This window comes from Oncorhynchus mykiss, chromosome 5, assembly GCF_013265735.2.
Source record: "Oncorhynchus mykiss isolate Arlee chromosome 5, USDA_OmykA_1.1, whole genome shotgun sequence".
Taxonomy (NCBI): Eukaryota; Metazoa; Chordata; class Actinopteri; order Salmoniformes; family Salmonidae; genus Oncorhynchus; species Oncorhynchus mykiss.
In genome coordinates, this window is record NC_048569.1 from 39148522 (window position 1) to 39169667 (window position 21146).

Consider the following 21146-nt stretch of genomic DNA (forward strand, 5'->3'; position numbering starts at 1 on the left):
GCGATGCAAGAACAAACACTGCATAAAGCAAAGTCATCGAGTCAGCTCCTTAATAAATGGCACTATTACTTAGCATATTATTATATGGAGGTATCCATTGTATTTGTGGTGACAAGATAACGTTCACAACTGTTAATAAATAACATGAATATTACAATATAAATGCCTTAATTTAGAATATTAACAATATTTTATTACACATGTACAATCCCATTTCCAACTAGTCTCTCACATAAAACGGATGCACACCTTGCAGGAGTAAAACAATACAACATGTTAATTCTAGAGTAGGGCAGGTCAGGTAAATAAAACAAAAATGTTTTGACAAATCCTAACTTCCTGGCCTACATTCAGCTGTGTCACTCCACTCATCCCTCTGTCCAGTATGTGCACGTTTATTTATTTTCTAAGTAGGAGAGGCTCTGATCAACACCAGTCAGAGTTTCACATTGAAAATGTAAATGCCAGTCCATATTCACTCTATTCTTATTTACTGAGAATAAACCATGTTGTCCTAAATGGTGAGTTGACCGACAGAATGTCCATCTAAAGGATAAACACCACAATGACCTCCACAAATGTTGACGTTTCACTTCCTCTTTTACCAGCACATCTCCTGCAAAAAAAGAAAAAAGACAAAGGACATGCATCACACCGATGTGTAAAACATAATTCCTGAAATAGTTCAGTGAAATTGGATTTACCTGCACTACAATCCCTTCTACCAGTCTCAGACCCAGGAGTCGAGGGGTGGAGGTTTGCGCTCCACCAGGCCCACTGCAGGCCTTCCAGCCCGGATGAAGTGCTTCCTCTCTGGGATACTCTACAACAAAATGTGAGTGTGTGTTTAGTTAAATGTGAGTCCCCATTGAAGAACTCCTGACCTTACGTATAGTAAGGCGCTCTGCACATTGTTACTGACCTGGAGAGGCTCTCTCTCCATCATGTGGCCTGGCCCATCACCCACTCTGTCCCCCTGCTCCACAGTGGAGTATCCATCTGTGGGAAAGATAGAGAGAATACAATAATCAAAGGCCATTTTACATTCAAATGACAAACAAGGAATAGGCACACCCACACTTATGCTGAAGCTACAGTCTCATGGTGACCTTGATTTTTCTCCATCAGAGGCAGTGTGATGTCATCATAGCCTGACTTTCCGCTCTTGGGTTTTTTGGGCATTCCACTAGTTGGCTGAGAGTAAAAAAGAGAGAACACACAGTATGCCATTAGGAACTAATGTTGTCCCATACAGTGCTCAAGTTACAAATCAATAACAGAGTTGTGTTTGTGCCCATTTGGACTGTGTAGTGAATGGGGAATACAGCCTTCTACAGCATGCCATGCCATACCTTAAAGTGGCTCTTGTTCCAGCCTCCCTTGTAGAGACTGTTTCTTAGGTCCTTGTAAGCCCACACTGTCTGCAGGACATGAGATGCTGCTTTGGTCTCTCGCCCAGATTGGCTAGCAAAGAAACAACAGAATCAACCAGAGCCAGCATAAAGGAGAAAGCACAGCACTGTGGACTGAGCATCTAGCCAATTGAAACCAACACCATATAAGATATTATGCTATGAAAATCTACCTTGTCTTGTTGATGGCTACCAGTTTCTGGATGGCGTGGCCCTGTATGAGACCTCGGGCGTTCTCAGGGCTGTCTGAGATGATCTCATGGATAGTGTTCAGAATGGCCACCACTGTGTCCCCTTCCAGGTTCTTGGCTGGCCTCTGTTGACCACAGGGCAGGTTACTGACCAGGTCCCTCATGGCATAACTCCCTGTGGGGAAAAGAAAATGGTCAAATCACCTGTGTGTGTGTGTGTGTGTGTGTGTGTGTGTGTGTGTGTGTGTGTGTGTGTGTGTGTGTGTGTGTGTGTGTGTGTGTGTGTGTGTGTGTGTGTGTGTGTGTGTGTGTGTGTGTGTGTGTGTGTGTGTGTGTGTGTGTGTGTGTGTGTGTGTGTGTGTGTGTGCGTGCGTGCGTGCGTGCGCGTCTATGTACCTATGAGGTCTTTGTTGCGGCGATCTATGGCCAGGTTGCGGAGAGCAATAGCTACAGCCCGGACCACTTTATCACCATCTGAACGCAGTAGCTCCACCAGGACAGGCAGACCTTTCTCCTTCCTCACTGTGGCCCGGATGTAACTGGACCACTTTGAGCAAAGGCACAGAGAGAGAGAATAATAGAAGGGTGTAATGTATGACATTTTGTAAAGTCCTATTGTGCTACTTATGATTATTAATACATACTTTTATACATATTATAGTTTTTCAACCACAATTCAATCACACTTAATCAACCCTTCACACAGAGAGCAAGAGGGAGAGAGAGAAAGAGAAAGGGGATGAGAAACAAACAGTCTGTTCTCCCACAGCCTCAGATCAACTGCTTCTACGATTGCCCTTCACTCACAGCCCAGTGTCCTGCAGCGAGGTTCTGCAGCGCTCCGGCTGCTGCCTCCAGGGTGTTGTGGTTCTGACTGCAAGTGAGGAGAGACAGGTATAGCCTCACAACCTCTGGCTGGTAAAGCAGCTCCAGACCTACAGAGAGGGAGAGAGGGAGGGAGGGAGTGAGGGAGGGAACAAGGGAACGAGAGAGAGAGATAGAAGCACTGAGAACTCTCAGATACATTGGAACTGGTATGATGAGACACAGTGGTTTTCAAGGCACCAGTCAACAGAAGGTTGGATCAGTAACCAGCACATACAGTTAAGCACTTAAAAAGCTAATTTCAGACTTCGTAGTGAAACACAGATGAGATAAAAACTGATTACTTGTCCCATACTGTTTGTTTTATGTAGTAGAGTATACATTTTCAGACAGCTTGGAGTTTAGCGGCCAAAGTGAGAAGACTCTAAGCAGGACAATATGAAAAATGCAGTGCAGTTTCCTATGAAACTTTTTTTTTTTTAATTCTTCACATTTTCAAACAGTCCATCTATATTTTCCAACGGAGCTATACATTTGGGTGAGTTTTTTTTCTCCCCGGAGTAGCCTCGTTTCACTGCCAAAAATGTCAATGTCAAGGGCCTCCCGGGTGGCGCAGTGGTCTAAGGCTGTGCCACCAGAGACTCTGGATTCGAGCCCAGGCTCTGTCACGACCGGGAGGCCCATGAGGCGGCAAACAATTGGCCTAGCGTCGTCCGGGTTAGGGAGGGTTTGGCCGGCAGGGATATCCTTGTCTCGTCGCACACTAGTGACTCCTGTGGCGGGCCGGGCACAGTGCACGCTGACCAGGTTGCTAGGTGTACGGTGACACATTGGTGTGGCTTGCTTCCGGGTTGGATGTGCCCTGTGTTAAGAAGCAGTGCGGCTTGGTTGGGTTGTGTTTCGGAGGACGCATGTCTCTCAACCTTCGCCTCTCCTGAGTCCGTGCGGAAGCTGTAGCGATGAGACAAGACAGTAACTACAACAATTGGATACCACGAAATTGGGCAAAAAAAACCATGTCAATGTCAAATACAGGTAGCCTAGTCAAATAATTAACATCCAACATCCAATTACTCTCTCACGGCGGGAATTCCACTAATGGTCCATATGTAGCCAAACGACACTGCTGCTCATTCCGTTGGCTCGAAAATTGATAAATGGTTAAAAAAAAGTAAGGCCAGAGTCCATAGAGACACATACCAGCTCTACTGGTAGTACTGCTGCTAGCACTCTACTGTCGATGACACAAGCTGTAATTTTACATTTGTTAGGCCAGCTAGCATGGACACTGACAGTTGTGAATCTGATGCAGCCGAAGAGCTACTGCTCCCTTACCCGGGAAAGCACGAACAACATCGAAGAGGCGCAAAGATGATGAGAACTACGTTGATTGGGAGTAGTGCCTTTCCTCAGCCACAGTGTGTTATACTTGCAAAAGTACTATCTCACAACTCGATGCAACCTTCACTCTTGCGCAGACATTTAGAAACAAAACACTCCAATTTGAAAAATAAGCCTCAAGAGTTTTCATCAAACAACACTGTTTCACGACGTATCAGTGACATGGCAGGAGATGTTTTGAAACAACTACTGCTTCGCATACAAGCCAGTGAATTCTATGCATTACAGCTGGATGAGTCAACAGAAGTGGCGGGCCTGGCACAGCTCCTGGTATATGGCCGTTACATTTATGGGGCGTCAATTAAGGAAGGCATCCTCTTCTGCAAACCACTGGAAACCAGGACAAGAGGAGATTATATTTTTAAAGTACTTGACAGCTTTCTGACATAAAATTGACTTTGGTGGTCAAGATGTGTTGGTATCTGTTCTGATGGCGCAAAAGCCATGACAGGGAGACAATGTGGTAATGCGCGTCCAAGCAGTTGCTCCCGACGCCACTTGGACACCTGACAGCTTGAAAAACATTTTGGACACTACAGTGAAAATGGTTAACTTTATTAAAGCAAGGCCCCTGAACTATTTTCCTCACTATGCAATGATATGGGCAGCGACCATGTAACGCTTTTACAACAAGTGTGCTGGTTATCGAGGGGCAAAGTATTGACACATTTTTTTGAATTGAGAGACGAGCATAAAGTTTTCTTTAATGACCATCATTTTCACTTGTCTGACCGCTTGCATGATGACGAGTTTCTCACACGACTGGCCAATCTGGGTGATGTTTTTTCTCACCTGAATGATCTGAATCTAGGATTACAGGGACTCTCCGCAACTATATTCAATGTGCGGGACAAAATTGAGGCTATGATCAAGAAGTTGGAGCTCTTTTCTGTCTGCATTAACAAGGACAACACACAGGTCTTTCCATCATTGTATGATTTTTTTGTGTGCAAATGAACAAGGTTAAGGACAATATCAAATGTGATTTGGCGAAGCACCTGAGTGAGTTAGATGCGCAATTACACAGGTACTTTCCCGAAACAGATGACACAAACAGCTGGATTTGTTATCCCTTTCAAGCCCTGCCTCCAGTCCACTTACTGGACTTACATCTGAACAAGAGAGCCTCATCGAAATTGCAACAAGCGGTTCTTGAATTTAATCAGAAGCCACTGCCAGATTTCTGGATTGGGCTGCACTCAGAGTATCCTGCACAAATCGCGCTGTTAAGACACTGATGCCCTTTGCAACCACGTACCTATGTGAGAGTGGATTCTCGGCCCTCACTAGCATGAAAACTAAATACAGGCACAGACTGTGTGTGGAAAAAGACTGAGACTCTCTCCAATACAACCCAATATTGCAGAGTTATGTGCATCCTTTCAAGAATACCCTTCTCATTAAGCTGTGGTGAGTTATTCACAATTTTTGATGAACAAATAAGGTTTTATATGTAAGATGGCTAAGTAAAGAGCAAAATGATTGATTATTATTATATTATTATTTGTGCCCTGGTCCTAAAAGAGCTCTTTGTCATTTTCCACGAGCCGGGTTGTGACAAACTCACACGCATTCTTATGTTTAATAAAACAACATTTGAGAGACTGCTGACCCTGGTGCTAGAGGGGGTACGCAGCTGGAGGTTGAATGTTTGAAGGGGTACGGGACTATAAACATTGCGGGAACCACTGCTCTAGAGAATATATGTAGGCTTACACAGTTAGGTTATGAAGCTCAACATTATTATTGGCTTAGTATTTCAGAAAGACTATACAGTATAATGTACACAACATAGATAATACCCCCAATTAAAGCGCAGCCATGTTTGTGTGTGTACATTTTAGATATTCACACTGCTTTTATGTTGAAGGAATATTCTGCCTTGCAAAAGGGATGTGGACTGTGCATGATATTACAAATGCATAAAGAAAACAACATGTCTTTTCCAACTCCAAACTTTCACGCAAACACCCCAACTACATGTAAACATGGATCACTATTGCATTATTAACCAATGGGTGCTTCGGGCTCCAACTCTTATCAGCTCTCTGTGCGCTCTTGTCTGCTACAAACGGTACCACCACTCACTTCAACAATATTCACAGACTGTATTATTCTACCGGAGTGAGAGGCTTCTAGCTACACACACATCCCCAGTAGTCATGCTGGAGTATAGAAGGAATCCAAATACTCAGGAATTCTCTCACAGGCTGCCCTCCAGAGGCTTTCCAATGATATTCAGCCAGCTGAAGCCGGAGATGCTGATAGGCTGCCTCTGGCTGGGAGACTTACGTGCTGTCTAATCCTGACCTAGGCATGTAACCTTCTTATCACATTGATTGCAGCCGCAGGCAGGAGTGTGGGATGGCTCCACAGCCAGACACACAGGTTCTGTGGAGGGTATAAGATTTTCTACAGACCTGTATAATACCTGACTGGCCACACAGGTCCATCGAGCAGTGCCCGTTCCCTGTGTCATCAGAAACCTTCTCACACAAATTCTGGTGGGCCACGACCAAACCTTCCCTCTAAAGCTGTCTGGACTTCTACATCAAAAGACAACCATGCTCAGGGAATGATTTTGTCTGTATATTCATGTATCTGATTGTGTTCCAATGCCATATAGAAGAGAGTTGTATAATCTCATCAGTTATACAACTCTCTTTTTTACTAAGGTATAATCTATTCAGTTATACAACTCTCTTTTTTACTAAGGTATAATCTATTCAGTTATACAACTCTCTTTTTTACTAAGGTATAATCTATTCAGTTATACAACTCTCTTTTTTACTAAGGTATAATCTATTCAGTTATACAACTCTCTTTTTTACTAAGGTATAATCTAATCAGTTATACAACTCTCTTTTTTACTAAGGTATAATCTTCTGTTGGAACTTCTGAATGTCAATGACTAGTTTAGAATCCTGTCAATAGTCTGCGATATTACACATTATATTTGACATAAAAAAGGCAGCTATAGTGCCTTATCATCACATTGTGGCACAAAATGCATTCAATCGTCCCTTCATTTGATGCTGAATATAAGCTCTACTAGCTGTCTATACTGCTCCATCTCAAACACAGAAGTACATTATTCACAATATAAGTCTCTTGAGTTGCCACAGCAGTCCCATCAAGCTATTCCATATTGTATTGTACTCATACAGTAACTGACACATGGTACGTTTGTATGGACCATGTAGTTCTGTCAAAACATTCAGACAACCTATTGTTATCTCTGAATGTTTCAAATACAATCCAACCACTTCAAGACAGTACAACACATTGGAAACTATTCTACATCATGCACAAATACCCTTTCCAAATGCCTAATGCCAAGGTTAAGGCTTTGTACAACGTACGTCTTTGGAATGCATCTTGAAGTTACATAAATGCATGTCTTGAATCTTGACCAATCCACAGATCCCTAAAGATGTTCCATACCTTTCATTGGTTCTGTGCGTTTGGGTAAATCCAGAGTACCATATTTTTTATCACTTGGTCCATTTCTCCAGCCTAGACAAAACACACACACACACGCAACCACGCACATGCACGCACGCACGCACGCGCACACACACACACACACACACACACACACACACACACACACACACGCAAACACACACACACACACACACACAGACACATACATACACACACACACAGACACAGACACATACATACACACACACACACACACACACACAGACACATACATACACACAACCACACACACACACACACACACACACACACACACACACACACACACACAGACACATACATACACACACACACACACAATAAATAGGAAAGATCAAAACATGGAAAGTGTATAGAGACATGGAATGTGTAGAAATCTTTTCTAACAGTGTGCCAGAAAACCCTAGGTCTTCCATTGAAGCTCAGGTCTTGAGGCAGACTAAAGGGCAAGCAACCACAGAGGTCCTGGTTTCTCATAGTTGACAGAACATTATTATGGATTTTCAGATTGTCAAATATCATTCATTCAGACAGACTTACTTTGACTGAACCACTCCTCTATTGAATGGGGATGGAAGGAAACAAAACAAAAGATAAATAAGGAAGACAGTTTTGCAACACAGAGTACACACCAGAAATCCCACAATTCTACTGCGTATTACGTGTTGTGCAAACTGCTTGACAACCATTCATATAGCGCCATCATGAGGTCAGATTCAACTCACCCTTTGGCTTCTTCCCTCCAAAACAGTCTGCCTCCTTCTTTTTCTTCTGGTTCCCTCCTAACCCTGGCACCTGATTGGCCACGGGTTCCTGAAATCTCTCCGCCCCCGGCACCTCTTTGTGGACGTGGTAGGAGAGGTTTCTCAGGATGCAGACACAGTTCTCTACCGACTGAGAGAGAGGAGGATAAACAACACAAAGATGCTCATCACAGACAGCAGATGCATAGAATATAGGGAGGGTCTGATTCTCATTTGTGGTCCAGAATACTTTTGATTAATGTACTGATTCTCATTCTGGCTATAGTGTTTTCGTTGGGATTTACATGTGCTCATCTGTGTCTGCGTTCACCTTATTGTCGGTCTCCTTGTGTGCGACAGCTGACTGAAGGGCATAGAGGAGTGCGTCCACCAGCCCCTCACACTCCCTCAGTCTCTGCCGAGCCTCTGCCCCATCTGAGCTCACATTCCTGGGGGAACACAGCTCTATTAGTGGGGCGGATTAAGTTAGTATAGCACCGCTATCAGTATCTCATTTACCATTACGTCCAATTTAGAAATGTCCAATTTAGGGAGCAATGAACCCTGAAATAGTTATTGTGTAAGGTTCCATTATCTTTTCATCTATGTAGCTGCTATACTTTGCCTGAGACATCCTGAGGTGTTCTTGAACACGGTGGTCCACTCTGTCTCCTGGGGTCTGGAGTGCTCAGTAGGGTCTCTCCTCCAGCCAGAGTGGGGGATGATGACCTCATCAGTTAGTGTCTGGAGCCCGTGGTTGATGATCATCATCTTCAGAGGCTCATGGGAGGAGAGGTTCCACAGGGTCCCTATAGGTAAAAAGTATACGCGATTTGTCCGAATGCTATACACAAGGTGTTTGGGTAATCAGGGTGAATCTTTTGTCATAGGCTCACTGTACCTGTGACCAGCTCTCTGACCTCCATGTTACTGGACTTTCTCAGCAGTCTGACCAGGGCGGGGATGCCGTCACAGTTCTTGATGGCCACCTTGTTGTGGTGGTCTTTCCCGTAGGAGATGTTCCTCAGGGCTCCACAGGCCTTGCGGTGGACCTCGGCTTTAGGGTGGTCCAGGAGGCCCACCAGTACTGGAACCCCCTTCAGCTGCCTGACGTCCTGCTTCATGTGGTCGTTCTCGTAGCACAGGTGCTGCAAGTAGGCGGCGGCGTTGGACTTGACCGGGTCCATGGGGTGGCTGAGCATGGTGATGACCTCCCTCAGGTTGGGGTCCCTCCAGCGGGGGTCCTTACGGATGCTGTCCAGGCTGACCATGCTGCAGCGCTTGTGGGGGAACTGTAGCATCTGGGCCCTGGACATGGCCTGGAAGAAGGAGGTGGGGTCTCCGTCCACCTGGGACATGAGGGCCTCCTCGTATCCCCCTCTGGAGAAATAGAGAGTGAAGGAGAGGTTAAGTGGGGGGGGGGGGGGCTGAGACAAGGACAAGAGATGGGCCTATATGTAGAGACAGACAGAAAGCACAGAAAGCAATTTGATGTGTTCTCTGAATAGTTGTGCAAACAGATATTTTATCTGGACAGCTTGAGTTCCAGATAGATGGAGAGAAAGAGAGAGAGCAGAAGACAGGCGTTGGAAGCGACGGGGCGCTAGATAGCTAAGCATCCTCTGTAAACAGCTCATTGGCAGCTTACAAGCTGAGGAAAGTGCTGCTGTCAGTCAGTGATACAGGTGTAACCTCCTTATTTATTGACTGGTGGCCTCCCCTGATTGTTACCACCTGCTCCTAAACTGCTGGCCATCTGTCTCGCCCCACCACATGGACTACAGCAGCTAGAAGCTCCCACTGAGGCTCAACGCTATGGAACGCAATATACAGAAGTCCACTCATGCAGTTTCAAGCCATACTGAGCTGTGTTGAGTCGTATAGTAGAATTTTCTAAGTCTCCTCTTTTTTTTCTTTTTTTTTTTTTAAATGTGTCCATAAGCTACATAATCGGATTTTGAGGGTCAGTGTATGGTGAAGTGTACTCTACAGGGTTATCTCTTCACTGAAAACAGCATTTATGTGGTGAATGAAGATAATGATCGTGTACTGGACTGTTCCATTGGTCAGTAGCAAACAATACACAGAATGTGTCCTCTTTTTCAAATGACTACCTACACACTGCAAAAATCAATGCCCTGTTTTGTCAAGGGTAAACTCATTTACAGAGAGGTTATTGATATTTGCGCGCCACACATTAGATTTCCTTTTACTACTGTCCATTCTCTGAATGTAAATAACTAATTTTAATGGGAATAAAGGACTTTGACTTTGAATCAATGGATTCCATCACCTTTCCATAGAGCTGACATAACAAGGTCACCAGTCTTTTTAGCTTGGATATGCTGCTAGGGAGTTCTACTGTCATGCATGTGCCGAACTAGCTAGCCCATATCCTAACCTGGTTCTGGACGGCTCCATCAGGAGCTCCATGGTAGTGATGGGTCTGAGATAGTGGATTCCCCCCAGGGTGGCGTAGCTGGAGGTGGGGTAGTCAGCCTTTACATCCTGGGCGTCCCCTGGTCCTTCCCCCTCGGTCTGGTTAGTCAGGCCCACCTGGCCGTAGTTGTCCCTGGGTAGGGGCAGGGTGTAGTGGCCTCCGGGCTGGGTCTGGTAGTTCCTGGAGGGCCAGTAGGTGTGGAGGGAGCTATGGTGGACACCTCCTCGAGACAGGCTGCCATACCCAGAACACATATCACCTCCAAGGCCAGGAAAGGGAGGGTCGGGGAGGGTGTAGATGCTGTTCTGCCTCTCAGGGATCTCTGTGTTGGGATCACGGTCTGTGTTGTTGTAGGGAGGGGGGAGAGTGGTGATGGTAGCAGTGGTTGTGATAAGGGGGGTGAGGTACTCAGAGGAGTGTTGGACGTTGGTCAGGGGGCTGGGCTGCAGAGATTGGTTGTCTGGACACATGGGAACCTGGGTAACCGGGGGATGCTGTGGGGCTGGGGGAAGCTGTGGGGTGGGTGTGTCTGCCTGGTCATTCGCCATTTCCACAGCCTTGGGGTCCTGTAGGGAGGAAGGCATATCGTTCATTTCAATACACCAGTCAGACTGCCCCAACTGTGGGATCTAATATTCCATCTCCATCACAGCCTCAGCCAAGTCTATGAGACGCCATCCTAAAGCTGCACTCACTGCCTCAAATAACCACATCCACGTTTATCGATACTACCACCAAATCTACTACTTTTTCCCCAACAGCAGAGAGCACAAAATGGCACAGTTTGATAAACATTTAACCCTGCATTAAACAAACCAAAAAATCCCCCACAAGCTCTCGTCTCACAGGAATTATCCATCATTTTTATTACAACAGATTTCTGGCTTTGAAGTAGGCGAGTAGATAATTCATTCTGCTTGGCTGCCAGTGAATAATGTATTTCCCCAGTTGGAAATGAGTTTAGATTGGACTGTGATGAAACAAGCTGAGGTCCAGCTACTGTTGAGTACTAGAGTAAATTGCAGGAAATTAAAATGGTCTGTTTGATGGAAGTGGATTTTGATGTGAACAGTTTCACAACCACCAACACGCAATCTGTGTTTTTATCTTGCACAACTATGAATATGATATAAATATGACTCAAATAGTCTGATGAATAGTTTTGTGGAAATTCTACACTAGGATAAGCTTTGTGGAATTCTCTGGCCCTGAGATACAATAGTGTTAGCTGCTACTTCCCCAAGGGAAATTCTGGCAGCTTGGCACAATGCAGCCTTCAGTTCAAAAAGCTGTCTGGGGCCTTTAGGTTTACATTCTGTTGAATGGCAATTTGTTTCTGGCGGATGGTTAGGATTAAAAACACATCATGGTTCACCAGAGCTGCAGATGTATTACACTATATAGTTATTGTTTCCAATTGTTCTGACATAAATCGTAATGCACAGGGATGGGGTTTTATTGGAGATATAATGGAGGATTAATCCATGCTTCAGATTCCAGTAGATAATGATTACAGTATGATCCTGGGAGAGATGTACTGTAGAGATCAACTGGCTGAGCTTAGACGATGACTGATTGCTAAATAGGGGATCATAGGGGATCAATATATTGAAGAGTGGGAACCTCTGTGTGTTGTGGTGCCTCTGTCTCTGCAGTGGAGCTGCCATTGGTGGAGGTGACAACAGAGGAGTTGGAGGTGGGTGTGTTCAGGTCATCGTCTGCAGGCTCCACATGTGATTCCTTGGTCTCCAGGGTTATAGCCGACAGAGACGAGGGCCCCTCTGGGATCTGCTCCTACACAACAGAGGAAAGCGTTAGATACACACTCCTATGCAGCAGGCAAGCACATAGCACAGGGTAGAGGGTTGGAGACATATCCTAGTACAGACCAAGTGCAGGGTCGAGAGTTTGATACACAGCAAAGGGAAGATATTTAGTTAGACATCCTAAGTGTAGGAGAGAACGTTTCACAGAGAAAGAGATTGAGAGAGAGAGAGAGAAAGAGTGAGAGGAGAGGAGAGGTAGATAGAGAGAGAGGGAGATAGAGAGAGAGAGAGAGGAGATGAGAGGAGAGGAGAGGTAGATAGAGAGAGAGGGAGATAGAGAGAGAGAGAGAGAGAGAGAAAGAAAGAGAGAGAGAGAAAGAGTGAGAGGAGAGGAGAGGTAGATAGAGAGGGAGATAGAGAGAGAGGGAGAGCAAGAGAGGGAGATTGAGCGAAAGAGAAGAGGGAGACAGAGAGAGAGAGAGAGAGAGAGAGAGAGGGGGGGGGAAGGAAGAAGAGAGAGAGGAGAGGGAGATAGAGATAGAAAGAGAAGAAGAGGGAGAGGGAGAGGGAGAGAGAGAGAGAGAGAGAGAGAGGGAATAAGAGAGAGAGGAGAGGGAGATAGCGAGAGAGGGAGAGAGAGAGAGCGAGAGAGAGAGGGAGGGAATAAGAGAGAGAGGAGAGGGAGATAGAGATAGAGAGAGCGAGAGAGGGAGAGAGAGAGAGAGAGAGAGAGAGAGAGAGAGGGAATAAGAGAGAGAGGAGAGGGAGATATAGATAGAAAGAGAAGAAGATGGAGATAGAGATAGAAAGAGAAGAAGAGGGAGATAGAGATAGAAAGAGAAGAAGAGGGAGAGAGAGAGAGAGAGAGAGAGAGAGAGGGAATAAGAGAGAGAGGAGAGGGAGATGGAGATAGAAAGAGAAGAAGAGGGAGATAGAGATAGAAAGAGAAGAAGAGGGAGAGTGCCCAGTATCCTTTGTAAAGAGAGGGAGAAATAAAGACAAACTAAAGGTGACAGGACGGTGAGAGCAAGAGAGGGTATTATCTAAATGTGAGAATGAGCTCCAACTGTTTAATTAAATCAGCGTTTGTTTGACCTCTCTTGAGACCCTCTCACCCCGTTGACCAATCTGCTGCTGCCATTCTGCTGACCTTTCACTTCCACTGCTGACTGCTCGCATATTGTTCATTTTTAAGCCCTCTCTTTCAAACACCCCCTCACTGTATAGTGTAAGACACAAAGCTATTCAGCCTTTCCATACTGATGTGTGGGGAATGGCAAAGAGGAGAGCAGGCTGTTGTAATTTTGGAGGTTCAGGTGCTGAGAGACTTGATTTGTTAAAAGAGTAATGATGCCATTATGTGGATTAATGAGGAGGAATGGTTTGGCATAAGTACTGAGATACAACAATGTCCTGTCTTTAATCAGCCCTCTCCAGCAGCTAGCCTGAGACACACAGAGTCATTTACTGATTTATGCTTATTTATTTAAGTTAACTTGGGGATTGCATTTCCCCAAACTAGGAATCTATTGAATATAAAACATAAACAACTTCAAATGGATCTATAAAGAGACTAAAGAGGCATAAAATATGAACAAAAGTACCCATAATTAATGTTGACTTGCTTTAGCATACTAAATACTGTTCAGACATGGAAGATTCTGTTTTGATCACATACTAATACCCAAGGGTGTCTGAATCTGAGATCTTATTCAACATGTTAATGAGCAGAACTCCATTGATTTATGTGCCAATATCTCTTGCAAACAAGCAGATAATCTGACATAAAATGCATCATATCTCACCGTTCTAAATGAAAGTGCTCTTACTGTGCAGGAACAAATGAAAATATCAGGTTTGCCTGTAAGGCCTTGATTCAATGAGGATAAAAGTGATATTTCCAATTGAGATGACATATGCAGGGTTTTTACCACGAATGCATTCTCTACGAACATGGGAACATTGCCTTTCAATTCCGATCTCGCTATAGTGCTGAACTTCTGCGATATGGATTGAATCGAGCCCTTACAGAAACATACTGTAAATAAAAGTGAATTCAACAGTATTCCAACATACTGTAGATAAAAGTAAATTCAACAGTATTCCAACATACTGTAGATAAAAGTAAATTCAACAGTATTCCAACATACTGTAAATAAAAGTAAATTCAACAGTATTCCAACATACTATAAATAAAAGTAAATTCAACAGTATTCCAACATACTGTAAATAAAAGTAATTTCAACAGTATTCCAACATACTGTAGATAAAAGTAAATTCAACAGTATTCCAACATACTGTAGATAAAAGTGAATTCAACAGTATTCCAACATACTGTAAATAAAAGTGATTTCAACAGTATTCCAACATACTGTAGATAAAAGTGAATTCAACAGTATTCCAACATACTGTAAATAAAAGTGATTTCAACAGTATTCCAACATACTGTAAATAAAAGTGAATTCAACAGTATTCCAACATACTGTAGATAAAAGTGAATTTCAACAGTATTCCAACATACTGTAGATAAAAGTGAATTTCAACAGTATTCCAACATACTGTAGATAAAAGTAAATTCAACAGTATTCCAACATACTGTAAATAAAAGTGATTTCAACAGTATTCCAACATACTGTAAATAAAAGTGATTTCAACAGTATTCCAACATACTGTAAATAAAAGTGAATTTCAACAGTATTCCAACATACTGTAAATAAAAGTGATTTCAACAGTATTCCAACATACTGTAAATAAAAGTGATTTCAACAGTATTCCAACATACTGTAGATAAAAGTGAATTTCAACAGTATTCCAACATACTGTAGATAAAAGTAAATTCAACAGTATTCCAACATACTGTAGATAAAAGTGAATTCAACAGTATTCCAACATACTGTAAATAAAAGTGATTTCAACAGTATTCCAACATACTGTAAATAAAAGTGATTTCAACAGTATTCCAACATACTGTAAATAAAAGTGATTTCAACAGTATTCCAACATACTGTAGATAAAAGTGAATTTCAACAGTATTCCAACATACTGTAAATAAAAGTGATTTCAACAGTATTCCAACATACTATAAATAAAAGTGATTTCAACAGTATTCCAACATACTGTAAATAAAAGTGATTTCAACAGTATTCCAACATACTGTAAATAAAAGTGATTTCAACAGTATTCCAACATACTGTAAATAAAAGTGATTTCAACAGTATTCCAACATACTGTAGATAAAAGTGAATTTCAACAGTATTCCAACATACTGTAGATAAAAGTAAATTCAACAGTATTCCAACATACTGTAAATAAAAGTGATTTCAACAGTATTCCAACATACTGTAGATAAAAGTGAATTTCAACAGTATTCCAACATACTGTAAATAAAAGTGAATTTCAACAGTATTCCAACATACTGTAAATAAAAGTGATTTCAACAGTATTCCAACATACTGTAGATAAAAGTGAATTTCAACAGTATTCCAACATACTATAAATAAAAGTGATTTCAACAGTATTCCAACATACTGTAGATAAAAGTGAATTTCAACAGTATTCCAACATACTGTAAATAAAAGTGATTTCAACAGTATTCCAACTTCAACGAATCCAAGGTAAATAGTAGGAGGCTGCATGTAAAATAGTCCTCAGAATCTGCAGTTATAAAACTAATTAATGTGATGGGAGAGCTGATTCACACGCAGCCTCCATTTCCCAAACATAATGTCCTCATCTTCATGCAAATAAATCTGTCATAGAGAGAAAGAAGGAGAGATGAAAGCCCCATGGTGTGGACACACAGCAGAGAGAAGGAGACAGAGTGAGAGAGAGAGAGAGAGAGGGGGGGGGGGTGGGGGGGGGGGGGGGGGGGGGGGGGGGGGGGGGGAGAATGCCGTCTTAAACAGCCCTGGAGGGATAAATGATTGGAGCAGAGATAAATATATAACTAGCTGGCTAAAGGCAGGGTGTCTCTGTTCTCTAAGGTAGACTTGATGGAGGGATTGAGATATGGCAATAGGGTTTGATAGAGGCAAAGAGGGATGTATAGTGAGGTTAGGGACTGTGAGAAATTCCCACCTGGCCCTGTTTTTAGATTAGCCTTTCAACAGATCCAGAGCCTTCCAACACTGTTCCTCCATCACATCAACCAACTATCCTCATATGTCTACAGATTTGCTGCTGTTTACAAATGAGATGCAGGAGATAGATGTTAGAGGCACTGAAGCAGGGGACAAAGTGACACGATTAGAGTCTTGTTCCAGCCAACTGTCAAATCAAGGCTGACTGCACCACATTATAGTGGAAAGGCCAACAGTCTGATCTTCTGCTGAGTGAGTTCAGATTTAGTGGCCGGCTCAAGGGCACTCCAGACGCAAGCCACATTTAATACTTGTCACAAGCTCATTACGATAGACGAATCATGCAGGGGAGGGAGAAAATGCATGCCCTCTATCTCAACATTAATGTAGCTCAGAGGAGAAGCTGCGACCCTGTTAGAATTACCACTGACAATGCAGTCAATTTGTCTTCATCAGATAGAGGAGAGAGAAATGTGTATCGCTCCAGTACTTGATGTGAAATGACTGTGTGCACAACATTGCGGTAAACACCGAGCAATAACTTGTCACAATTAGACCCCCTCCCAGGGTTCCGAATTAGAGGGGCAAGAAGTTGGCTTGTTTTTGTTTTGTTGTCAAGACGTGGGAGGAAAACATTCTCTGTCCACATTACCCAAACACAGCATTACCCAAACACAGCATTACCCAGTCACAGCAGCCTCAGAGAGCCACTGCAGCTAGGCATTACAGCATGATGACATCAGGATATCCCATCTCATTCACCGCTGTGCCAAGACTCATTTCCATTGAGAATGAGGACACTGCTCATCCCTTGTCTTTGTCTATGCAGGATGCAGGAGCCAGGAAGCCCCCTGGACAACGAGCAGTTCAATACTTGCATGGATATATTTAATGTAATTCTAACTTCCAGTGGCTTGCTGGCGGTGTGCTGGGTGATAAAAACGTATGCAGCAGCAGCACATTCCCCTGTGGGCGGTTATCACTCAGTCTCCTCTCATAATGTTACCATGATTGACAGCCTCTCCATATGTCCTGCAGCATACACACTGAACAGAGGTGTTAAGAGCATGTCCCTGAGCACACACAAGTAGACTGAGGGGAGAAAAGAACGCTTTCCCCTTCATACTACGAGAGAAGCCTATAGCTTACCGAATATAATAGAATACAGAACAGCTGTGGACTGGGCTCCTGTAGGAAAAGCGTCGGCGGGAAAAGAGGGAGGGTGGTGGAGAGAAAACAAATACTAAATCAAAACACTTACCTCTTTCACCTCTGCAGGCATTGCCAAATCCCTTTGATTAGCTTTCCTACCAAACGATGGACAGAATCCTTCCCCAGTGAGAAGAGAGCACCGCGTCTGTTCCCCTCCTCCTGCTGTTTTCTCCCCTGACTTTTCCCTTTCCCTGCGAGCATGGAGGCAGTTTAGACATGAGCAGCCATCCTTCCTCCCGGGCTCTCACTAACGCACGTACGTGCACGCAGGCATATCCACACTCTCTCTCTCTCTCTCTCTCGCTCTCTCTCTCTCACACACACACGCACACACGCAGACACGCACACACACACACACACTCTCACATGTTCACACAGTGATCTCAGATTGATTCTGCACTCTCCCCCATGAAAGAGATGCTGAATCAACAACAAAAAACTGGCAGTCTCATCATTACACACCCCTCTCTGCTGTCATACAAACAGCTGTATCCAAGGTTAGTAGCAAGATGTTGGTTAAATCAAACTAAAAGAAATACTGCTGAACCCTATAAGAAAAGGGGGTGAGTATATCCAGTTAGCGGAAAGCAATCTGCGTGCTTTCTCCCCAGTAGCCTGCTTCTCTCACTCACTCACACACACAGTTCCCTCTGGGCTGGCAAACAGATGCAGGTGGAGCAGGAAAAAAGGCTGCTCCAGCCCAGCCCCGTCACCCATGTGCAGGGCAGAGGGAGGGACGGATGGGAAAAGGGGATGGAGGGAGAGAAGGATGGAGGGATGGAGGAGAGGAGAGGAAGGCAAAGGGTGCAGCAGACAAAGAGAGGCTACCCTGCACACGGCGATAACAGCCTCGAGTGAAACTAGATATTTGCATGCAATTCAATTAGACAACATTACATTTTAATATTAAACCCAGTAATCTAAAGAGGCACTAACATCTAATTATTACCCTATAGTGATCTGTGAAAACACCCTTGAGTGATGTAAGCTCCTACTCATGCAAATCCAAAACAGAAAGCTAGACATAGTGAAAAAAGAGACAAATATTAGACTAAATGATGATAGTCTAATTAGCACTTGCTCAAATGCATGGACATGCTGTGTATTGCTAGCTGTCCCCCTCAATGACTTGAATCTTACAGTAATAGGATGGCTTATGAACGACAGTTTCAAAACATACAGATGAAAATACAAGGGGGACAGCTAGCAATACACAGCATGTCCATGCATCCCACACAGATACACAGCATGTCCATGCATCCCACACAGATACACAGCATGTCCATGCATCCCACACAGATACACAGCATGTCCATGCATCCCACACAGATACACAGCATGTCCATGCATCCCACACAGATACACAGCATGTCCATGCATCCCACACAGAAGCACTGCATGTATGGTACGTACAGTACATTGTACAGTACAGTAGGGGGATCACGCGCTCAAATGGACTCGCATTCTGTCATGCTCAGCGTTACATTCCTCCACATCCATTCATTCCCACGTTCTCTCTATCACACAGACACATTCCCTTTCATCCGTTCTAACCCCCCCACCCCCCCCCCCCCCCCCCCCCCCCCCCCCCACTGCCCCCCAGCCACCTCTATGAAAGTCTGATGTGACCGAGGCTAATTCATTAGCAGAATTAACACGGAGGACCCGCGGGCTTCACAACCCAGCTAGTTTAATGAGCAGAGCAGTTAACATCTAAGGACAGCTAAAATACACTATTATAAGATGTGCTTGTAACCAATGAGATTCAAGTAAAGTGGAATATTGCTGTTGACACAGCAGCAGCGTAGTCCAACTAAATTGAGCCACATCTGGAAATACCAATAAAGGTCAACAGTGAGCCGTAACATGGGACAGTGATCTATACTCAGTCACTGGTGTTGGCCAGTGATTACCAATCTTTTTTGGTTATTGTACCACCAACTGAAGATTGCTCTGCCCGGAGTACCTCTGAAGTATCCCCTCATGTGTATTTTACCAGTAAACCTATGGTCTCATGAGTCTACTCATGTACCCCATAGTACCCTAGGTTGGGAAACACTGATGTAGGCTATGGCAGGACCAGGCAACTAAAATAAGAAAGGGTCGTATATCTGGGGCTTGAGAGAACCCGTTGGGCACAGACGTCAATTCAATGTCTATTCAGCGTTGGTTCAATGTCATTTCATTTAAAACGACGTGGATACAATGTCGATTCAATCAGTGTGTGCCCAGTGGGAAGGAGGTTTTCCAAGAGTGGAGCCAGTAAGCTTGAGAGCCTCTCCGCTCCGACTACTAATAATACTGTGCCCGACGTGCTGTCTTCCAGTTAGAGGTACCTGCAAATCAGAATAATCCACAGAGAAACAGGAAAAGGAACTTCAGGAAAGGAAATTCCCCCGACGCAGACAGTCCAACAAAGGGCAGAGTGAATGTTGAAGTTCTATAGATAATATATGAGATACAAGTCTCTTTGAATTGTGATAAATAATGAATGTAAACCAGGGCGCCCCAGAGAGCTGAACTACACAAGGTGTTATGATTTATACTGGGCCTTCCTGTCAAGTGTCACCACAGGAAACGCTTCATCATAAACAGCCCAGGGAGGAAATGAAACGCTTCAATGGCACGGGAAATCTGAACCTGGCAATCAACAAGGCACTGATGACCCTGATGGATGGGGCATATCAATTAGGAGGAGAGTGTGTGTGTGTGCGTGCGTGCGTCTGATGTGAGTGTGCATGCATGCGTGCATCTGATATAACTTTATCACCATTGGTGAGCCAAACATAACCACAACATGGTGTAAGATAGCACTATTCTGACACCAGAATCTGCTGCACTTCACATACTCAACGAACCACAAACCCTCCTCTTCACAGCGGCCCTCCTAATTAACATTTTACCCCAGGCTACAGAAACAGTGAGGAGAGAGAGGGAGGGAGAGATGGGGGGTAAGAGAGAGAGAGAGCGAGTGAGAGAGAGAGAGCGAGGGGGGGGGGAGATAGAGGGAGTGGGTGAGAGATGGAGAAAGAGAGGGAGAGAGTGGGAGAGAGGGAAACGGAGTATTAAAACTACATCAAAACCAGCATCTCAGAGGTCTGCAACTGGGCCAAAGTTAAAAACACACATGAACAGAACACCAAGATGAATATTTGATCAATGGCCTTTAAAGCGGTCCCATCACTAGACTTCAGACGGTTGGAAGTGTCATGATTCCTACAAGCTGGGTGAAGATCAAAAGAGCTCGTTCAGACTGAATAGACACAGTGGGGTCACGGTTGTAGAGGGCGTTTCAAAAAGAAGGGGGGGGGGGGGGGTCAATCCAGGAGGAGAGAGAGAAGAAAAGGAAGATGAAAGGATGCCCAGAGTCTGAAGAACGGTAGAATTTTACATTTCAAAAATGGATACGTCAAATGAAGGGTGGAAAGACTTCAGTCATTAGTGAGACAATAAGCTATTTGTTATGTGATCTAACCTGAAGAGATGAATGGTCATGAATAGTGCATTGTTTGGGACTCAATACATGGTCTGTGATGTCATAAATGGAATGAGAGAAAAGGCCGGTGCCAACTGCAGAACCATAGAAACTGG

The 21146-nt window shown here is 44.0% G+C and overlaps 1 protein-coding gene across 6 annotated transcripts; it reads right to left on the reverse strand.

Moving 5' to 3' along the window:
* Positions 1–43: 43 nt before the first annotated feature.
* On the reverse strand, positions 44–18292 carry LOC110523772 (armadillo repeat protein deleted in velo-cardio-facial syndrome). Of its 6 annotated transcripts, none has more exons than XM_036977460.1 (17): positions 17605–18286; positions 12122–12292; positions 10460–11064; positions 8960–9438; positions 8684–8867; positions 8390–8507; positions 8041–8209; positions 7856–7873; positions 7274–7345; positions 2411–2538; positions 2000–2165; positions 1586–1778; positions 1353–1464; positions 1110–1194; positions 923–999; positions 705–823; positions 44–616 (listed from the first exon to the last, which is right to left on the reverse strand). In XM_036977460.1, the coding sequence occupies exons 1-16, from the start codon at positions 17623–17625 to the stop codon at positions 731–733; spliced, it is 2691 nt and encodes an 896-aa protein (XP_036833355.1). In that variant the 5' UTR covers positions 17626–18286; the 3' UTR covers positions 44–616; positions 705–730. The 6 variants fall into 6 exon arrangements, 5 of the variants coding, with proteins under 5 accessions (XP_036833355.1, XP_036833356.1, XP_036833357.1 ...); XM_036977461.1 differs by having other exon boundaries at positions 2000–2150; positions 17605–18284; XM_036977462.1 differs by lacking the exon at positions 7856–7873 and having other exon boundaries at positions 17605–18287.
* Between the last annotated feature and the right edge of the window lie 2854 nt (positions 18293–21146).

Excerpts from the sequence above, each read along its gene's own strand:
- LOC110523772 (XM_036977460.1), bottom strand. The coding sequence starts at position 17,625 with ATGCCTGCAGAGGTGAAAGAG. Across the intron at positions 1,779-1,999 it reads CCGCAACAAAGACCTCATAG|GGAGTTATGCCATGAGGGAC; the intron begins GTACATAGACGC and ends TTTTCCCCACAG. Across the intron at positions 1,000-1,109 it reads TCTGATGGAGAAAAATCAAG|ATGGATACTCCACTGTGGAG; the intron begins GTCACCATGAGA and ends TCTTTCCCACAG.